This window comes from Mobula birostris, chromosome 5 (assembly GCF_030028105.1).
Source record: "Mobula birostris isolate sMobBir1 chromosome 5, sMobBir1.hap1, whole genome shotgun sequence".
Taxonomy (NCBI): domain Eukaryota; kingdom Metazoa; phylum Chordata; class Chondrichthyes; order Myliobatiformes; family Myliobatidae; genus Mobula; species Mobula birostris.
The window spans coordinates 41,634,085-41,654,178 of NC_092374.1; the positions used below are offsets into that span (position 1 = coordinate 41,634,085).

Genomic DNA, 20,094 nt, shown 5'->3' on the forward strand with positions numbered 1-20,094 from the left:
CAATGACAAACTGCTCAAAAAAGCCATTTAACAGACTGACCACTCTTGAGATCCATTACCAACCTGATTTTCCAAATTGACCTGCATATTAAAATCTCCCATGACTATGATAACATTTTGATGTGCTTTTTCTATTTTCTGTTGTAATCTGTGGTCCACATCCCAGCTACTGTTTGGATGGCTGTATATAACTGCCATCAGGGTCCTTTTACCTTGCAGTTTCGTAACTCAACCCAAAAGGATTCAGCATCTTCTGATCTTATGTCACATCTTTCTACTGATTTCGTGCCGTTCTTTACCAGCAGAGTCATGCCACTCCCTCTGCCTACCCTCCTATTTTTCCAATACAACATGTAACCTTGGACATTCTGCTCCCAACTACAACCATCCTTCAGCCATGATTCAGTGACGGCCACAACATCATACCTGATGATCTGTAATAGTGCAACAAGATCATCCACTTTATTTCTTACACTTCGTGCATTGAGATTTAACATTTCGAGTACTGTATTTGCTACCCTTTTTGACTCCCTATTCCTAATGCACTGATACTTACCCTGCTGGCTGCAATTATGTCCTATCATCTGCCTGCCCTTCCTGACAGTCTTTGCTTTTTTACCATCCGTCCTATCCTGAGTCCCTTTATTGCAGTTCCCACACCCCTGTCAAATTAGTTTAAATCCTCCCCAACTGCTGTAACAAACCTGCCATGAGAATATTGGTCCCCCTTGGGTTCAGGTGCAACCCGTCACTTTTGAACAGATCATACCTCCCCCAGAAGAGATCCCAATGATCCAAGAACCTGAAACCCTGCCCCCTGCACCAGCTTCTCAGCCACACATTAATTTGCCATATCATCCTGTTTCTCCCTTCCATGGCATGTGGCACAGGCAGCAATCCAGAAATTACTACTCAGGAGGTCCTTCTTCTCAGCTTTCAGCTCAGCTCTCTAAATTCTCTTCTTAGGACCTCTTTGCTTTTTGTTCCTATGTCATTGGTACCGATATGTACCAGATGTCTTGGCTGCCCTCCCTTAATTCTACCCAGAAGGATTTAACTTTCCTGTAACTCTTGATTAATTATCTCCTTACTCTCCCGCACAAGCTGAAGGTCATTCAGCTGCTGCTTCAGATCCTTAACGTGGCCTCCAAGGAGCTGCAGCTGGATGCACTTAATGCAGATGTAGTTCGCTGGGAGACTGGGTCTCCTAGGACAGCGGTCCCCAACCACCAGGCCGCGGACCGGTACCGGGCCACAAAGCATGCGCTACCGGGCTGCGAGGAAATGATATGATTTGGCGATATGAGTCAGGTGCACCTTTCCGCATTCCCTGTCACGCCCACTGTTGAGCTGGAATGCACACGAGGTCATTACCCACGCATCATCCGTGTCAGTGCGGGAAGGAGATCAACTCCTCGAGCTTGCAAGTGACGGTGGGCTAAAAAGTATGTTTGACATAATATCTCTGCCAGCATTCTGGATCAAACTCAAGGCTAAATATCCTGAGATAGTCATGAAAGCACTGAAAATGTTGCTTGCATTTCCAATATATCTCTGCAATGAATGCAACGAAAACTAAATTGCAGAATAGACTAGACGTAAGGAACCCCCTTCGAGTATCGCTGTCTCCCATCACCCCTCGATAGGACTGTCTTGTTGCAGGAAAACAAGTATTCAGCCCAGGGCTCCCACTGATTCAGCGATATTGGTGCATTGCAATGATTTTATATGTTCATATGGGGAAAATATGTGCTATGTGTTTAATATCCAAACATTACTTAAAATGTTATGATGCTATTGACTTATAAGTGACTTATATAACCATATAACAATTACAGCACGGAAACAGGCGATCTCAGCCGTTCTAGCCCGTGCCGACGCTACTCTCACCTAGTTCCACCAACCTGCACTCAGCCCATAACCCTCCATTCCTTTCCTGTCCATATACCTATCCAATTTTTCTTTAAATGATAATATCGAACCTGCCTCTACCACTTCTACTGGAAGTTCGTTCAATACTTACTTCAAGCTCCCCTGTCCTCCCCTGATAATTGACATCACTATATTCATGCAAGGAAACTATGCGCTGTGTTTAATATTAAATTCGTTAGATAAACCCTTTTAGAAATGAAATTGAGTGTATTAGCCACTTATCACCTATATTCCGGTCATGATTAACCCCCCCCCCCCCGAACAGAATCACCAAAAACGATTTGTAGGGGGTAAAAATCGGCATGTACACGCATGCACACTAGTGCCCATGCAAGGCTTCATGGTCATTGTAGTCTTTCTCCGGGTAAACACAACGTATTTGACCGCTACTCTTGTCCGTTGGCAACCCTACTCCCCCCCCACCTCCCGGTCGGCCGGTCCGCAAGAATATTGTCAATATTAAACCGGTCTGCAGTGCAAAAAAGGTTGTGGATCCCTGTCCTAGGACTCCAGCATCTGGCATGAAGAACACACAACAGCCATTTACTACACTAGGGATAGTAAGGGGGGGAAGAAAAAAGGGAACCTTAACAAAAGCTTACCCAGAGCCAGCACCTCTTCCGAGCTGAAGCCTCCTTTGAGTCACAGCTTGACACCACTGGCCTACTCCTAACAATGGCCGCCCTGCTTGTCCCTTCTGTACTTTTAAACAAGCGTCCCTGATCTGCAAGAAACCTCGTCACTGTGACCTGCTCCTGCTGCTGATTGGGCTGCCAGAATGAGTTTGAATGCCCACGAAAGTCTCCTTTTAAGGGGAATGGAATATAAAAGCAAGAAGATAAGGCTGAGCCTTTACGAGACACTAGTCAGGCCGCATGGAGCATTGTCAACAGCTTTATCTCAGAAAGGATGCGTTGTCATTGGAGAAAGTCTTCACGAGGATGATTCATTTGGCAGCATTGAGCCTGTACTCAGTGGAATTTAGAAGAATGCATGGTGATCTCATTGAAACCTACTGAATGTTGAAAGTACTAGATAAAGTGGATGTAGAGATGATGTTTCCTACAGTGGGTGTATCTAGAACCAGAGGGTACAGCCTCAAAATTGAAGGGTGACCCTTTAGAACAGAGGAAAGGAAGATTTTTTTTAACGAGAGTAGTAAATCAGTGGAATACTGTGTCTCACGGTATGGTGGGGGCCAAGTCAGTGGGTAGATTTAAAGTGGAAGTCGATAGTTTCCTGATTGATCAGAGCATTAAAGAATATGGCAAGAAGGCCATATGCAGTGATGGGATCCAGAACCAGCTATGATGGAATGACTCTATGGGCTGAATGGCATAATCTGCTGATATGTCTTATAGTACTGTAGCAGTCTTACAGCTTCAATGAATATGGTTTTATTCTGATCTATGATATCATTTGAGTGGCTGCATGATATTTCTCCAGGTGCCTCCTTCATCCTGTAAGTGCGATGGTTGTTGGTTTAATTGACTATTTAAAATTTTTGCCTAGCATGTCTGACTGACGGTGCTTGGGAAACTGAAACGTCTGAAGGTAGATAATTCACCTAGACCATATGGGTTACACCATATTCTTAACAATCGATTCCAGCATCTAGCCAAACACAGGTCAGATTAATTGGTCTATAATTTCCTGTTTTCTCCCTCTCTCCCTTCTTGAAGAGTGGAGTGACATTTGCAATTTTCCAGTCATCTGGAACCATTGATTCTTCAAACATCATTACTAATGCCTCCACAAGAGACATGCCTCTTCTGGTTAGGAAGATGTTAGAGTCATTTGTTAAGGATATGGTTTCAGGGTACATGAAGGCATGTGATAAAATTGGCTGTAGTCAGCATTGTTTCCTTGAGGGAAAATCTTGCCTGTCAAATCTGTTGGAATTCCTTGAAGAAATAACAAGTAGGATAGACAAAAGGGAATCAGTGAAGGTGGTTCACTTGGATTTTCAGAAGATGTTTGACAAGGTGCCTCCCATGAGGCTGCTAAACAAGTTAAGAGCCCATTATATTATAGGAAAGATTCTAGCATGGATAGAGCATTGGCTGATTGGCAGGAGGCAAGGAGTGGGAATAAAGGGAACCTTTTCTGGTTGGTTGCTCGAGATGGTGTTCCATAGGGGGTCTGTGTTGGGACTGCTTTTTACATTATATGCGTTGGACACGTGGCCAAGTGGTTAAGGCGTTCGGCTAGTTATCTGAAGGTCGCTAGTTCGAGCTTCAGCTCTGGCAGTGTGTTTGTGCCCTTGAGCAAGGCACTTAATCACACATTGTTCTAGTCTGTGCAAGGAGTGGCACCCCACACAGACTTCCGATCTGCGCCTTGTAGGGCATGAAAATGCCCGACGCAGGCCTCTCATGGTCTGAGTCGACGTTCCCCCCTTTACATTATATGTCAATGATTGGATAAAGGAATTGATGGCTTTGTGGCCAAGTTTACAGATGATTCGAAGATAGGCGGAGGGGTAGGTAATGTTCAGGAAGCAGAGAGGTTACGGATGGACTTAAACATTAGAAAAATGGACAAGGAAATGGTAGATAGAATACTGTGCTGGGAAGTATATGGTCATGCACTTTGATAGAAGAAGTAAGAGCATTGACTATTTTCTAAATAGAGAGAAAATTCAAAAGTCTGAGGCACAAAGGGACTTGGGAGTCCTTGTATAGGGTAGGATTCCTTAAAGGTTAACTTGTAGGTTGAGTCTGTGATGAGGAAGGCAAATGCAATGTTAGCATTCAATTCCAGAGGATTAAAATGTAATAGCAAGGATGTAAAGTTAAGGCTTTATAAGGCGCTGGTGAGGCCTCACTTGGAGTATTGTGAGCAGTTTTTGACTATAAGATATAGGAGCAGAATTAGGCCATTTGGCCTATAGCGTGCTCCACCATTTGATCATGGCTGATGCAGTTTTCCTCTCAGCCCCAATCTCCTGCCTTCTCCCCAAATCCCTTCATGCTCTGACCAATCGAGAACCTCTCTACCTCTGTTTTATATATACACATAAAAAACTGGCCTCCACAGCTGCTTGTGTCAAAGAATTTCACAGGTTCACCACTCTCTGTCTAAAGAAATTCCTCCTCATCTCCATTCTAAAAGGACACTCTACCTCTCTATTTTGAGGCTGTGTCCTCTGCTTTTAGACTCTCCCAACATTGAAAACATCGTCTCCTCATCCACTCTATCAAGGCCTTTCATCATTTGATAGATTTCAATGAGATCACCCCTAATTCTTCTGAACTCCAGTGAATTCGGGCCCAAAGCCAACATACGGTCTTCATATCAAATGCCATTCAATCCTGCAATCATTTTTATGAGCCTCTTTTGAACCTTCTCCAGTTTCAGCACATCCTTTCCAAGATGAGGGGCCCAAAACTGCTCACAATACTCCAAGTGAAGCTTGACCAGTGCTTTATAATGTCTCAACATTACATCCTTGCTTTTGTAGTCTAGTCCTCTTGAAATGACTGCTAACATTGCATTTGCCTTCCTCACCACAGACTCAACCTGCAAATTAACCTTTAGAGAATCCTGCACAAGGACTCCCAAGTCCCTTTGCACCATAGTTTTTTGACATTTTCTCTCCATTTTGGAAATAATCAACCCTTTCATTTCTTCTACCAAAGGCATGTTTTCCTGACACTTTATTTCATCTGCCATTTCCTTGCCCATTCTCCTAATCTGTCTTAAGTCCTTCTGTAGCCCCTATTCTTCCTCAAAACTACCTGACCCTCTAACTATCTTCATATTGCCTGCAAACTTTGCAACAAAGCCATCAATTCCATCATCCAAATCATTGAGATATAATGTAAAAAGAATCTGTCCTAACACCGACCCCTGTGAAACACCACTGGTCGCTAGCAGCCAGCCAGAAATGGCCTCCTTTATTCCCACTCTTTGCCTCTTGACCATCAGCCACTGTTTTATCCATTCTAGAATCTTTCCTGTAATACTGTAGGCTCTTAACTTGTTAAGCAGCCTCACGCCTGGCACCTTGTCAAAGGCTTTCTGAAAATCTAAATACACAACATCAGCCGATTCTCCTTTATCTATTCTGCTGTTATTTCTTCAAAGAATTCCAACAGATTTGTCAGGCAAGATTTTCCCTTGAGAAAGTCATGCTGACTATGGCCTATTTTATCATGTGCCTCCAAGTACCCCAGGACCTCATCCTTAATAATCGATTCCAACAGCTTTCCAACCACTGAGGTCAGACTAACTGTTCTATAGTTTTCTTTCTACTGCCTCTCTCCCTTCTTGAAGAATGGAGTGACATTTGCAATTTTCCAGTCTTCTGGAACTATTCCATAATCTAGTGATTCTTGAAAGATCATTACTAATGTCTCCACGATATCTTCAGCTCCCTCTTTTAGAACTTTGTGGTTTACACCTTCTGATCCAGGTGTCTTATCTACCTTCAGACCTTTTAATTTCCCATGAACCTTCTCTCTAGTTATGGTAACTTAACACACTTCATGACCCCTGACACCTGGAACTTCCACTATACTACTTGTGTTTTCTACTGTGAAGAATGATGCAAAATACTTATTCAGTTTCTCCACCATTTTGTTGTTGCCCCATGACTACTTGTCCAGCATCATTTTCCAGTGATACAATATCCAATCTCACCTTTTACACTTAATGTATTTGAAGAAACTTTTGGTACTCTCTTTAATATTATTGGTGAGTTTACTTTCATATTCTGTCCTTACCTTTTTAATGACTTTTTAGTTACCTTCTGTTGGGTTTTAAAAGCTTCCCAGTCCTCTAACTTCCTACTAATTTTTGATCTGTTACGTGCACTCTCTTTGGCTTTTATGTTGGCTTCGACTTCTCTTGTTATCCACGGTTGTGTCATCTTTCCTTCAGAGTACTTCTTTGGGATGTATCTATCCTGTGCCTTCCAAATTGCTCCCAGAAATTTCAGACATTACTGTTCTGCCAATGTTGTTTTCCAGTCAATTCTGGCCAACTCCTCTTTCATGTCTCTGTAATTCCCTTTACTCCACTGTAATACTGATACATCTGACCTTAGCTTCTCCTCAAATTTCAGGGTGAGTTTGATCATTTGTGATCATTTGCCCTAAAGGTTCTTTTACTTTAAGCTCTCTAATCAATTCTGGTTCATTGCACAACACCCAATCCAGAATACCTGATCTCTTAGTGGGCTCAAACATGAGCTGCTCTAAAAACCCATCTCGAAGACTTTCTAGAAATTTCCCCAACTGGAATCCAGCACCAGGCTGATTTTCCCAATCTACCTGCATATTGCAGTTCCCTAGAACTATTGTAACATTGCCCTTTTAGCATGTATTTTCTATCTCCCTTTGTAATTTGTAGGCCACATCCTTACTACTGTTTGGGGGGGGGGGGGTCGTCTGTATACAACTCCATTCAGAGTCTTTTTACTCTTACAGTTCCTTAGCTCTATCCAAAATGATTCAACACCTTCTGACCCTATGTCACCTCTTTTTATTAACTTGATTTAATTTTTTTTACCAACAGAGCAATGAGTCTCACTGGAATTGGGAAGAATGAAGGGGGAGCTGATAGAAACCTATCAAATGTTCAAAGGCCTGAGTAGGGTGGATGTGGAAAGGATGTTTCCTATGGTGGGGGAGTCTAAGACCAGATGACACGGCCTGAGAATAGAGAGATGTCCATTTAGAACGAAGATGAGAAGGAATTTCTTTAGCCAGAGTGTGGTGAATCTGTGGAGTTCGTTGCCCTAGGTGGCTATGGAGCCTTAGTCATTGGGTATATTTAAGGCAGAGGTTGATAGCTTTGTGATTTTCTCACTGTTACCATCAGGTAGAAGGTAACGAAGCTTGAAGGCACACATTTAGCGATTCAGGAAAAGCTTCTTACCCTCCACCATCCGATTTCTAAATGAACATTGAATCTTTGGACACTACCTCACTTTTTTTAATATACAGTATTTATGTTTTTGCACGTTTTTAAAAAATCTGTTTAATATATGTAATTGATTTGTTTGATTATTATTGTTTGTTTATTTTTGTCTCTGCTAGATTATGTATTGCATTGAGCTGCTGCTGCTAAGTTAACAAATTTCATGTCATGTGCCAGTGATAATAAACCTGATTATGGTTCTGATTAGTCAGGGCATGAAGAGATACTGGGAGAAGCCAGGACATTGGGGCTAAGAGGGAAATGGATCAGCCATGATGAAATGGCGGAGCAGACTCGATGGGCCAAATAGCCTAATTCTGCTACTTTGTCAGATGGTCTTATTTTGGCTTTATATCACTAATTCTAGTTTTTTCTGTAAGCTTACTGGCCATGCTAATTACATTATCATCAAAATAATAAATATAGATGACAAACAATAGTGCAACCAGCACCAATAGCTGTGATACACTACTGGTCATAGACCACCAGTCTGGAAGATAAGCCCCCATTATCACCTTTTGACTCCTTCGTCTACAAGCTAATTTTGTATCCATTGGCTAACTCAACCTGGATCACTTCTATACTAATTTTCCTGACTAGTCTATCGTGCAGAATCTCATAGAATGCTTTGGTGAAGTTATTGTAGACCACGACTACCTTAATTCTATTCATCCCCTCTTCAAAATATCAAAACTTAGTCATATTTGTAAGATATAATTTCCATGTACAAAGCCATGTTGACTATCCCTAATCAGTCAAGAGAAAATCTGCAGATTCTGGAAATCCAGAGCAATATACAGCAACAAAATGCTGGAGGACTCAGCGGGCCAGGCAGCATCTATGGAAAAGAGTCAATGTTTTGGTCTGAGACCCTTCATCAGGACAGGAAAGGGAGGAGAGAAGTCAGAATGAGAAGGTGCGGGAAGGGGGGAGGAAGAGCACAAGGTTGCAGGTGATAGGCAAAACCAGGAGAGGGTGAAAAAAAGAGCTGGGAAGTTGATTGGTAAAAGAGATAAAGGGCTGGAGAAGGGGTAATCTGATTGGAGAGGACAAAAGACCATGGAAGAAAGGGAAGGGGGATGGGCACCAGAGGGAGGTGATGGGCAGGTAAGGAGATAAGGTGAGAGGAAGAACAGGGAAATGGTGACATGGGGAGAGGGCGGTGGGGGGGGAGGCAATTACCAGAAGTTCGAGAAACTGATGTCCATGCCATCAGGTTGAGGGCTGCCCAAGGGGGGGTTGCTCCTTCAACCTAAGTGTGGTCTCATCGCAGCAGTAGAGGAGACCATGGACTGATGTGTCAGAATGGGTCTGATAAGTAGAATTGAAGTGGGCGGCCATTGGGAGATCTCGCTTTTTGTGGCGGATGGGGTAAAAGTGTGTGGCAAAGGGGTCTCCCAGTCTACGTTAGGTCTCACTGATATACAGGATGCCACATTGGGAGCACCAGATACAGTACATGACCCCAACCAACTCGCAGATGAAATGTTGCCTCACCTGGGAGGGCTGTTTGGGGTCCTGAATGATAGTGAGGGAGGATGTGTAGAGACAGGTGTCGCACTTGTTCCACTTGGAAGGGTATGTGCCGGGGGGAGATTAGTGGGGAGGGACAAGTGGATGAGAGACGCGTGGAGAGCGATCTCTGCCAATTGTGTGAGGGTAGGGAGATATATGCTTGCTGATGGAATCTTGTATGTGATGGTGAAAGTTGCAGAGAACTATGAGCTAGATGTGGAGGATATTGGGGTAGTAGGTGAGGACAAGAGGAACCCTACCCTTGACGTAGCAGTGGGAGCATGGGGTGAGGGCAGATGTGCTTGAAATGGAAGAGATGTGGGTGAGGGCAGTGTTGATGGTGGAGGAAGGAAAGCCCCTTTCTTTGAAGGAGGAGGACATTTCAGTTGTTCTGGAGTGAAGAGCCTCCTCCTGAGAACAGATGCAGCAGCGATGGAGGGACTGAGAGAAGGGGATGGAATGTTTACAGGTGACAGGGTGAGAAAAGTTATAGTCCAGATAGATGTGAGAGTCAGTGGCTATGTGAAAGATATCAGTAGATAGACTGACCTCCGACTTGGAGACAGAGATTGAAAAAGGAGAGAGAGAGAAAGGTGTCAGAAATGGACCAAGTAAATTTAAGGACAGAATGGAACTTTGCCTCCATTTTCTACCCGTGAGGCAGTTGGGTACCTTAGACTGCTGAAGCAGGAGGTTAAACATATCAGTGAGCACGCGAGTCAGTTGATCAGCACAGGTATTTAGCACTCGACCAGGTATCCAATCTGGGTCTGATGCTTTCTGTGGGTTCACCCTCCTGAAGGATGTGCTCACGTTATACACTATCTTTCTTTTATAATGTAGATATATCCAAAGTATTATTAATTTCCATTAAGTGTCATCTTTTGCTTATTTAATACATATAAAAATATTCATTTAAGACCTTGCCCACCTGTCGTTCCACACGTTGAAGAGGACTTCCTCCCTATAGATAGTCTTTTGCTTTTAGTATATTTGTAGAATCTATTGGATTCTCTTCTACCTTATTTGCCAGAGATATCTCATTTCCCTTTTTGCCCTGCTGATTTCCCACTTAAGCGTACTCCTACATGTCTTATATTTAGGGTTTCACTTGTCCCCAGCTGCTGTATGCCTCATTTTTCCTGACTCAACCCTTAGGATTCTCTGTGAACCAGGATTCCCTCGTCTTCTCTTAGTCCTGACGAAGGGTCTCAGCCGGAAACGTCGACTGTACCTCTTCCTATAGATGCTGTCTGGCCTGCTGCGTCACTAGCAATTTTTATGTGTGTTGCTTGAAATTGCAGCATCTGCAGATTTTCTCGTGTTTGCGTTTTTAAATTCCCTAATTTTGCCAACCTTGTCCTTTTCTCTTACAGGAACATATTGTAACTGAAATCCCCATCTCACTTTTAAAAGCCTCCCACTTGCCAGAAATCCATTTACGTGCCAACAGCCTCCCCCAATCAAGCTTTGGAAATTCCTTCAAAATCTGCCTCCCCACTTTAATTTGTGGGCCAGTCCTTTTCCACAACTGTTTGTAAAACTAATAGAATTATGATCGCTGCACCCAAAATGCTCCTCCACTGACACTTCAGTCACTTTTCATTCTGTTTTATTTATTATTTAGAGCGCAGAACACATCCTTCCAGCCCAATGACCAATGAACTTACTAACTGGTATGATTTGGAAAGTAGGAGGAAACCAGAGCACACTTCAATCACTTTCCATGCCTCATTTAAGAAATCTAGAGTTGTGGATCCTCTCCAATTGAACCATCTACATTGATGTAGATTGTGGGACTGCTTTATTGAGTGCATTCGCTCCATCTGTAAAAAGCAAGATCCAACCATTTGAATTCAAATCCCCGTTCCCATTTTGATGTGTCAGTCCATGGTTGCCTGTACTGCCATGATGAGGCCACTCTCAGGTTGGTGGAGCAACATCTCATATTCCTTTTCCAACCTGCTGGCATGAACATTGATTTTACTAACTTCCAGTAATTCCCCCCCCCCCTTTCGATTCCCCACTTTGGTTGCTGCTTAACTATTCTCTTCTCACCTACATGCCTGTCTGTCACCTCCCCCGGTGCCTTTCCTCCTTTCCTTTCTCCTGTGGTCCACTTTTTTTCTCCTATTAGATTTCTTCTTCTCCAGTCCTTTACCTTTTCCATCCTTCACTTCTTCACTTCTCAGTTTCACCTGTCACCTTTTAGCTTGTACTCCTTCTCCTTCCCACCCATCTTCTTATTCTGGCTTCCTCCCCCTTCCATTCCAGTCCTGATGAAAGGTCTTAGCCCAAAACATCAGCTGTTCATTTCCATAGCTGCTGCCTGACCTACTGAGTTCCTCCAGCATTTTGTGTGTGTTGCTCTGGATTTCCAGAATCTGTAGGATCGCTTGTGATTACGGGCCATCTACGTGCTTTAGAAAATTGATGTTACCGTGATAAATTGTTGACATTTTATACTACCTTTTGTTTTTCAGGAATTGCCTAAACAGCCATACAGAAGTAGATTCTACAGAGACAATGCATTTGGGAGGTAAAGGACCATTGAGTGGTTTCTGTTTGGAATAGATGAATGATTTGTGAAGGCTTATGCTGATACTAAGTAAAATTTCATTTATCTGCATGTATTTACAAAATTAGTGATTAAAGTTCAAAATAAAAGTATTACCAAAGTACATATATATCACCATGTACAACCCTGAGACTGGTTTTCAAATAGTAAATTACATAAACAGTAAATCCAAGAAACGTAATAGAATCAGTGAAAGACCACACCCAACAGGAAGGACACACGACCAATGTGCAAAAGACAACACTGCAAATATAGAAGGAAAAAAAAATATTAATAATAAATAAGCAATAAATATTGAGTACATGAGATGAAGAGTCCTTGAAAGGGAGCCCATAGGTTGTGAGAAGTCCATTGATGGGGTGAGTAAAGTTAAATGTAATTCAATTGCATTTCCTGGAAAATTGTCCACTTTTTTGTTTTTCCTTCTGACATATGAATAGCTGAGTAGGTGTCCTTTGAATTTATAGTTTTACAATCATAAGAAAAGTGAAGGGGGGAAAAAAAACCCTGGATTCTTTGCAGTTGAATTGTAATCTTTACTAGAATATCTGCATTTGAGTAAATGTTGTGTAATTTAGAATCATAGAACCTTAGAACGCCGCAGCACCAAAACAGGCCCTTCGGCCCATTGTGTCTCTTTCGAACTATTAATGTGCTTAGTCCCGTCGATCTGCACCTGGACCATAGCCCGTCACACTCCTCGCTTCCAAGTAGCTATCGAAATTTCTCTTAAATGTTGAAATTGAACCTGAATCCACCACTTCCACTCTTAGTTCATTCCACACTCACACCACCCTCTGAATGACATTCCCCCCTCAAGTTCCTCTGAACATTTCACTTTTTACTTTTAACCCATGACCTCTAGTTGTACTCACCCAATCTAAGTGGAAAAAGCCTGCTTGCATTTACTCAACCTATACCCTTCATAATTTTGTATACCTCTATCAAGTTTCCTCTCATTCTCATATGCTCTAGGGAATAAGATCCCAAGATATTCAACCTTTCCCTTTAACTCAAGTCCTGGCAGCATTCCTGTATATTTTCTCTGTGCTCTTTCAACCTTATTCATGCCTTTACAGTGTGCAGGTGATCAGAGTTGCACACAATACTCCAAATTGGGCCTCACCAACATCTTATACAACTTTAAGATAACATCCCAACATCAGTACTCAATACTTTGATTTATGAAGGCCAGTGTGCTTAAAGCTCTTTACAAATGTTATCTATGTCTTCCTAGAATCCTCTCTTCTACCGCATTCCTCCGTGCCCTACTGGTCACCGTTTAAATTCTACCCTGGTTTGTCCTCCCAAAGTGTAATACCTCAGACTTGTTTCAAAGGTACATTTAATGTCAGAGAAATGTATAGAATGTACATCTTGAAATGGTTTTTCTTTGCAACCATCCATGAAAACAGAGGAGTGCCCCAAAGTATGAATGACAGTTAAATGTTAGAACCCTAAAGTCCCCCCAGCTAACCTCCCTCCCGCATGTAAGCGGCAGCAAGCATGGTCCCCCTTCCCCCCACCAGCAAAAAAAAAGCATTGGCACCCATCACCAAGCACTGAAGCATGTAGCAAAAGCAACAGCAAAGACACAGACTTGCAGTACTCCAAAGACTGTGCATTTACCCAGTATTCGACAATACCACGTTCTCTCTTTCCCTAATAAGGGGGAAAGAGATGTCTCCGTTTCACAGTGAGAGGGAAGAAATAACAAACAACTCGCTGGTTTACGATATTAAAAGTCCGTTGTGTCGCTTTTTCAGAGCTCTGTGCCCAAAGATCTCAGGTCTCTGGGCACACAGCCAAAGATCTTCCAGTTCCCATGGAAGACGGGTCTGTAGGGACACCAACTTTCGATCTGCCTGTCTCCAGAGCCTCGAGATCCTAGGCCTCCAAATGAGAGCCGAACTTTTAGGCCACGCCCTTGGCATGTCGGATAATGGCCAGTCGTGAAATCCTGAGAGTGGGTGCCATTCCCGCAAAGAACTGAAGTCAGCGTGCAACTCCAGGTCAGGGTCTTCAAAAGAACCCTGAAAGGGAAGAATGGAGATATTAAAGATGGAAATAGAGTTGTTTCTGAAGATGCAAGCAAAGGAGTCGCCGTTTAGTGCCATCTTGACTAAGCTCCGCCCTCCAATCTTGTCTACATTAAATTCCATTTGCTGTATTTCAGCCCTTTTGTTTTTTAGCTGGTCCAGGTCCCACTGCAAGCTTTCCTTGCTGTTCACTATGTCCCCAAAATTGGTGTCATTCACAAATGTTCAGTTTATGACATTTTCTAGATCTTTAATTATAGCTGACAAACAACAGACCCAGCACCAATCCCTGCGGCACACCACTTGTCACAGGTCTCCAGTCAGAGGCAACCATCTACTACCACTGTCTGGTTATTCCCATCAAGCTAATTAATCCAATTTACTACCTCATCCTGAATGCCAAGGAACTGAACCTTTTCAATAACCTTCCATGCGCAATCCTGTCAAAGGCCTTGCTAGAGACAACATAGACAACATCCGCTGCCTTGCCTTCATCGACTTTCCTGGTAACTGGTAACTTCCTCAAAAGATTGGTTTGACACAACCTACTATGTACAAAACTATGTTGATTATCCCTAATCAGTCCTTGTCTATCCAAATACATGTACTGTATATCCAGTCCCTTGGAATGCCTTCTCACAAATTACCCACTGCTGATGTCAGATGTACTAGCCTATAATTTTCTGGCTTATTTTTAGACAATGGAACAACATTAGCTATGCTCGAATCCTGTGGCACCTCAACCTGATGCTAAGGATGTGTTGAATATCTCCGTAGGGTCCTTGCAATTTCTGCACTAACCTGTCAAGGGAACACCCTGTCAGGATCTGGGGATTTATCCAACCTAATTTGTCTCAAGACTGCAAGCACTCCCTCTTTAATCTGTATATGGTCCGTAACCTTGCTGTTGTTTGCCTTACTTCCATAGACTCTATGTCCATCTCCTGAGTAAATACAGATGCAAAAATTTTATTTATGATTTCCCCCCAGCTCTTTTGGCTCTGCAAAGAAGACCACATAGGTCTTCAATTTTGTCCCTTGCTATCCATTTGTTTTTAATCTATCTATTGAAGCCCTTGGGATTCTCCTTCACCTTGTTTGGTAGTGCAACCTTGTGCCTCCTTTTGGCCCTCCTCATTTCCTTCTTAAGTGTACTCCTCGAGTATCTCATTTTCTCCTTCCTGTCTGTACCTGCTATGCACCTCCTTTTTCTTTTCCCCTCATTCAGGTCCTCAATATTTTTTTGAAAACCAAAGTTCCCTAAACCTGTTATCCTTGCCTTTTATTGAGATAGGAACATAAACTCTGTATTCTCAGCATTTCACTTTTTAAAGCCTCCCATTTACTAAGTACACCGTTGCCTGAAAACAACCTGTCCCATCTACACTTGCCAGATCCTTTCTGATACCATCAAAATTAGCCTTTCTCCAATTTAGAATCTCAACCTGAGGACCAGACCTATCCTTCTCCATAATTATATTGAAACTATTGGCATTGTGATCATAGATTCAAAGTGTTCAATGATTTAAAGTTCTGTCACTTGCACTGTCTCATTCCCTTACAGGAGATCTAGTATTGCACTCTCTCTAATTGGGACCTCTGTGTATTGATTAAGGAAAGTTTTCCAAGCATATTTGATAAACTCTATCCCATTTAGCCCAATTGCAGTATGGGAATCCCAGTCAATATATGGAAAGTTAAAATCACCTACTATCACAACCTTGTGTTTCTTGCAACAGTCTGCGATCTCTACAAATTTGCGCCTCTAAATCCTGCTGACTATTGGGTCGTCTATAGTATAAAGTGGATTTCTGTTAATTGGGGCACACAGGGACCAGTACATTTTTGCCCAATTAAGCAGCGGCCTCAATTAGCCAAAGTTTCGTGGAAATAGTTAAAAGGTATAAAAGACAAACTACCATTTAACAGTGTAACAAATTGTGTATTTAAATGAAATACAGAACAAACTAGAACACTGTCATTACTGCTAGCACACCATGGGCTAACGTTGTCCCAGTATATAAGAAAGGTGACCACACTGACCCTGGTAGCTATAGACCAGTAAGCTTAATGTGTATCATTGGTAAGATAATGGAAACATTAATAAAGAATAAGAAGGAAAAGTAGCTGATTAAGAATAGGCAGAAAGCTAGCATGGGTTCAGAAAGGGGAAATCATGTTTTACTAATATGCTGGAGTTCTATGAAGAGGCAACTAAAATTTGTGATAGCAATCGAGTGGTTGATATTATTTACTTGGACTTTCAGAAAGTTTTTGACAAGGTATCCCACAAAAGGCGAATAATCAAATTACAGGAGGTAGGGATTCAGGGAAGGTGTGCGAATGTGTGTAAAATTGGCTCAAAAACAGAAAACAATGGTTTATGGTGAGAGGATCATTTTTGGGATCCGCAGGATTCAGTTTTGGGGCCACATCTATTTCATTAATGATTTGGATAAGCACTAACAAATAAACTAGTAAAGTTTGCAGATGACACAAAATTAGGGGATGGGCTGATAACGTTCAGGCAGCAGAACAATACAGTTAGACGTAAACAAAATCCAGATCTGGGTGAAAAAAATGGTACATGAAAGTTAATGTAATAAATGTAAAATATTACATTTAGAAAGTATTACATTTTAGGAAATAGAAATATTAAATATGAATATACAATGGGGCGGAGTCTTGAGTTAGAAAGTATGAGAAGTATTTGGGTATCCTGGTAGACCCATCACTATCAACATCTAGACAATGCAGAGAAGCAATTAGGAGGGTTAATAGAATGTGGAGTTCAAGTCTAGAGCCATTCTCCTTAAGCTGTATAATATGCTTGTGAGGCCACACCTTGAATAGTGTGTACAATTTTGGTCTCCGTATTTTGTGTTGGATGTGAAGGCACTGGAGAGAATTCATAGAAGGGTGACGAGACTCATTCCAGGTCTGCAGGACATGAGCTATGAAGAAAGATTGAAAATATTAAATCTTTTTAGCCTAAGTAGATATAGAATGAAAGGAAACATGATAGAAAATTTCGAAATCATTGAGGGTATATGTAAGGTGGATGCCAGCTGCTATTTCAAAATTAATCTATCGGCAAGTACACGGGGTCATAGGTGGAAACTGGTTAAAGGGAGATTTCAAACTAACATCAGGAAGCATTTCTTTACACAATAAATTGTGGACACAAGGAACAAACTACCTAGTTGTGTAGTTGAGAGTAGTACCTTAGCGACTTTCAAATCTAAACTCTATAATTATTTCAACACACTATGTGAATAAGAATTTGGCAAGCTTTGAAGACTGTCGATACCTTCAAATTCTTTATAGGTCCTGACTTGTTGAATTAGTGAAATTGTTTCGTTTTTGCTGAACCATTTCTGACATCTCCAAGCCTGAATGCTTGAAGCTGCAGTGATCAAAGCTGTTCTGAATTGTCTTGCTACTTATTTCTCTCCAACTATTATTGACAAAAATCACCCATGTTTGAACACAAACATGAAACTGACGCTATTTAAAAACTGTTCTCTGATAGCACAGTGTAGTGTCTAATGGCGACACAAGTGTATTTGTCTGCTGATAGTAGGAAGTTGGTCGGCAACGGTCCCTTTCCTTAATTAACCAGCATAGAGTCCCAAATAAATGAAGAGGATCCCATCTATTTTCGTGACTAGTTTCTGTTCTTTAAGAGTTGTACCAAGTGGCTGTCCCAATTAACTAGAATCTCCTGTAATGCCATTAACTTGATCATCCCTTTCTTATTCCTCAGTTCCACCCATATAACCTCAGTAGATGAGCTCTCTGCTCTGTACTGTCTGTACTCTGCCTTAACATCTTCCCGAACTAGTATTGCCACTCTTGCCTGTTTAAACTTCCCTGCTCTATCATGTCTAAAGCAAAGGAGCCCCGAAACATTGAGCTGCCAGTGTTGCCGCTCCTGCAACCAAGTCTCATTAATAGCTACAAAGTCATAATTTGATGTACTGATCCATGCCCTATGCTCATCTGCCTTTCCTAGAGTACTTGCTTTGAAATATACCCAACTCAGAACATTAGTCCCACCATACTCAACCTTTTGATTCCTGACTTTGTATGTAGGCTTAACAATTTCTTTCCTTACCACCGCTCTATTATCTGCTCTGGTGCTCTGGTTTCTCACTCCACTGTAACTCTAGTTTAAACCAAATCCCCACCTATTATCTTCCTATTTCTGGCCTGCTACATGGCACAGGAAGCAACCTGAGATCACAGCCCTGGAGATCCTGTCCTTTAACTTGGCACCTAACTCTACACTTACTTTGCAGGACCTTCTCACCCTTCCTACCCATGTCATTGCTACCAACGTGGACCACTGCTTCTGGTACTCACCCTCCCACTTAAGAATATTATGGACTCGATCCAAGATGTTCTTGACCCTGGCACTCAGGAGTCAACATATCATCTGGGAATTTTGTTCTTGCCCTCAGAACCTTTTGTTTGTCCCACTAACTGTTGATCCCCCTATCACTACAACTTTCCTGTTCTTTCCTTCTGAGCCACAATATAGTTGTCACACTGAATTATCAATGAGCACACAGTATTTACATTGCATTTTACACAGTTAATGAATATTTTGCTTACAGTTTCATGTGAAATATGAAAAAAAATTGTTGAATGCATGGAAAGAGTCTTTTAGGCTTTTTTGCCTGTAGCATTTCTTTGAAAGAATTATCCCCCTCTCATGTTCTTTCCTAATAACTTTTAAAATATTACCTTTTCAAGTATATATCCACGCCCATTCTGAAGTGTATGTATGTGATTGGGATACAGCCTTTCTGAACCCTGGTATTTAATTTAATTTTGGAAAAACGTTGATGTTATGTTTTGTTCAGCCCGTGCAATTCCTCTGATCCAAGGTGTCACAGAGATACCTTTACATTAAACCTGTTCTCTCAGATTCTCCTTAAGAAAGTAATTCGGGTATAAAACCAAGTAAACAACAGGGATTCTGTAGATGCTGGAAATTCAAGCAACACACATCAAAGTTGCTGGTGAACGCAGCAGGTCAGGCAGCATCTCTAGGAAGAGGTACAGTCGACGTTTCAGGCCGAGACCCTGTGTCAGGATGAAGGGTCTCGGCCTGAAACGTCGACTGTACCTCTTCCTAGAGATGCTGCCTGGCCTGCTGTGTTCACCAGTAACTTTGATGTGTGTTGATAAAACCAAGTATTTGCTTTCTAAATAGCTTCAGTGGAATGGTCTGTAGTCTTGGAAATATTAATTGAAAATCTCTCTTTTGCAGGAAACATAAGGTGTAGCAGTATTGTGGCCAATCTGTAGTGGGAGGCATGTTACATGATTGGCTAAAAATCCTGCTGTAGGGTTCCAGTCTGAAACATGGGCATACACCTTTGCCTCGAGGAATGCTGCTTGAATGATTGAGTTCTTATTTGACTATAATACGAAGGAGCAGAAGTCGGCCATTCGTCCCATCGAGTCTGCCTCGCCATTTTATTATGAGCTGATCCATTCTCCCATTTAGTCCCACTCCCCCGCCTTCTCACCATAACCTTTGATGCTCTGGCTACTCAGATACCTATCAATCTCTGCTTTAAATACACCCAATGACTTGGCGTCCACTACTGCCCGTGGCAACAAATTCCATAGATTTACCACCCTCTGGCTAAAAAAATTTCTTCGCATTTCTGTTCTGAATGGGTGCCCTTCAATCCTTAAGTCATGCCCTCTCGTACTAGACTCTCCCATCATGGGAAACAACTTTGCCACACCCACTCTGTCCATGCCTTTCAACATTCGAAATGTTTCTATGAGGTCTCCCCTCATTCTTCTAAGCTCCAAGGAATACAGTCCAAGAGCGGACAAACGTTCCTCATATGTTAACCCTCTCATTCCCGGAATTATTCTAGTGAATCTTCTCTGTACCCTCTCCAACGTCAGCACATCCTTTCGTAGATAAGGAGACCAGAACTGCCCACAGTACTCCAAGTGAGGTCTCACCAGTGCCTTAAAGAGCCTCAACATCACATCCCTGCTCCTATACTCTATTCCTCTAGAAATGAATGCCAACATTGCATTCGCCTTCTTCACCACCAACTCAACCTGGAGGTT

The 20,094-nt window shown here is 42.1% G+C and overlaps 1 protein-coding gene across 3 annotated transcripts in view; it reads left to right on the top strand.

Moving 5' to 3' along the window:
• Window positions 1-20,094, top strand: part of LOC140197672 (uncharacterized) — a 137,400-nt gene that overhangs the window by 24,825 nt on the left and 92,481 nt on the right. For all 3 annotated transcript variants that reach the window (XM_072257966.1, XM_072257967.1, XM_072257968.1), the window contains exon 2: window positions 11,856-11,911. In XM_072257966.1, coding sequence (XP_072114067.1) covers window positions 11,856-11,911 — 56 coding nt within the window. The remainder of the gene's footprint in view (window positions 1-11,855; window positions 11,912-20,094) is intronic.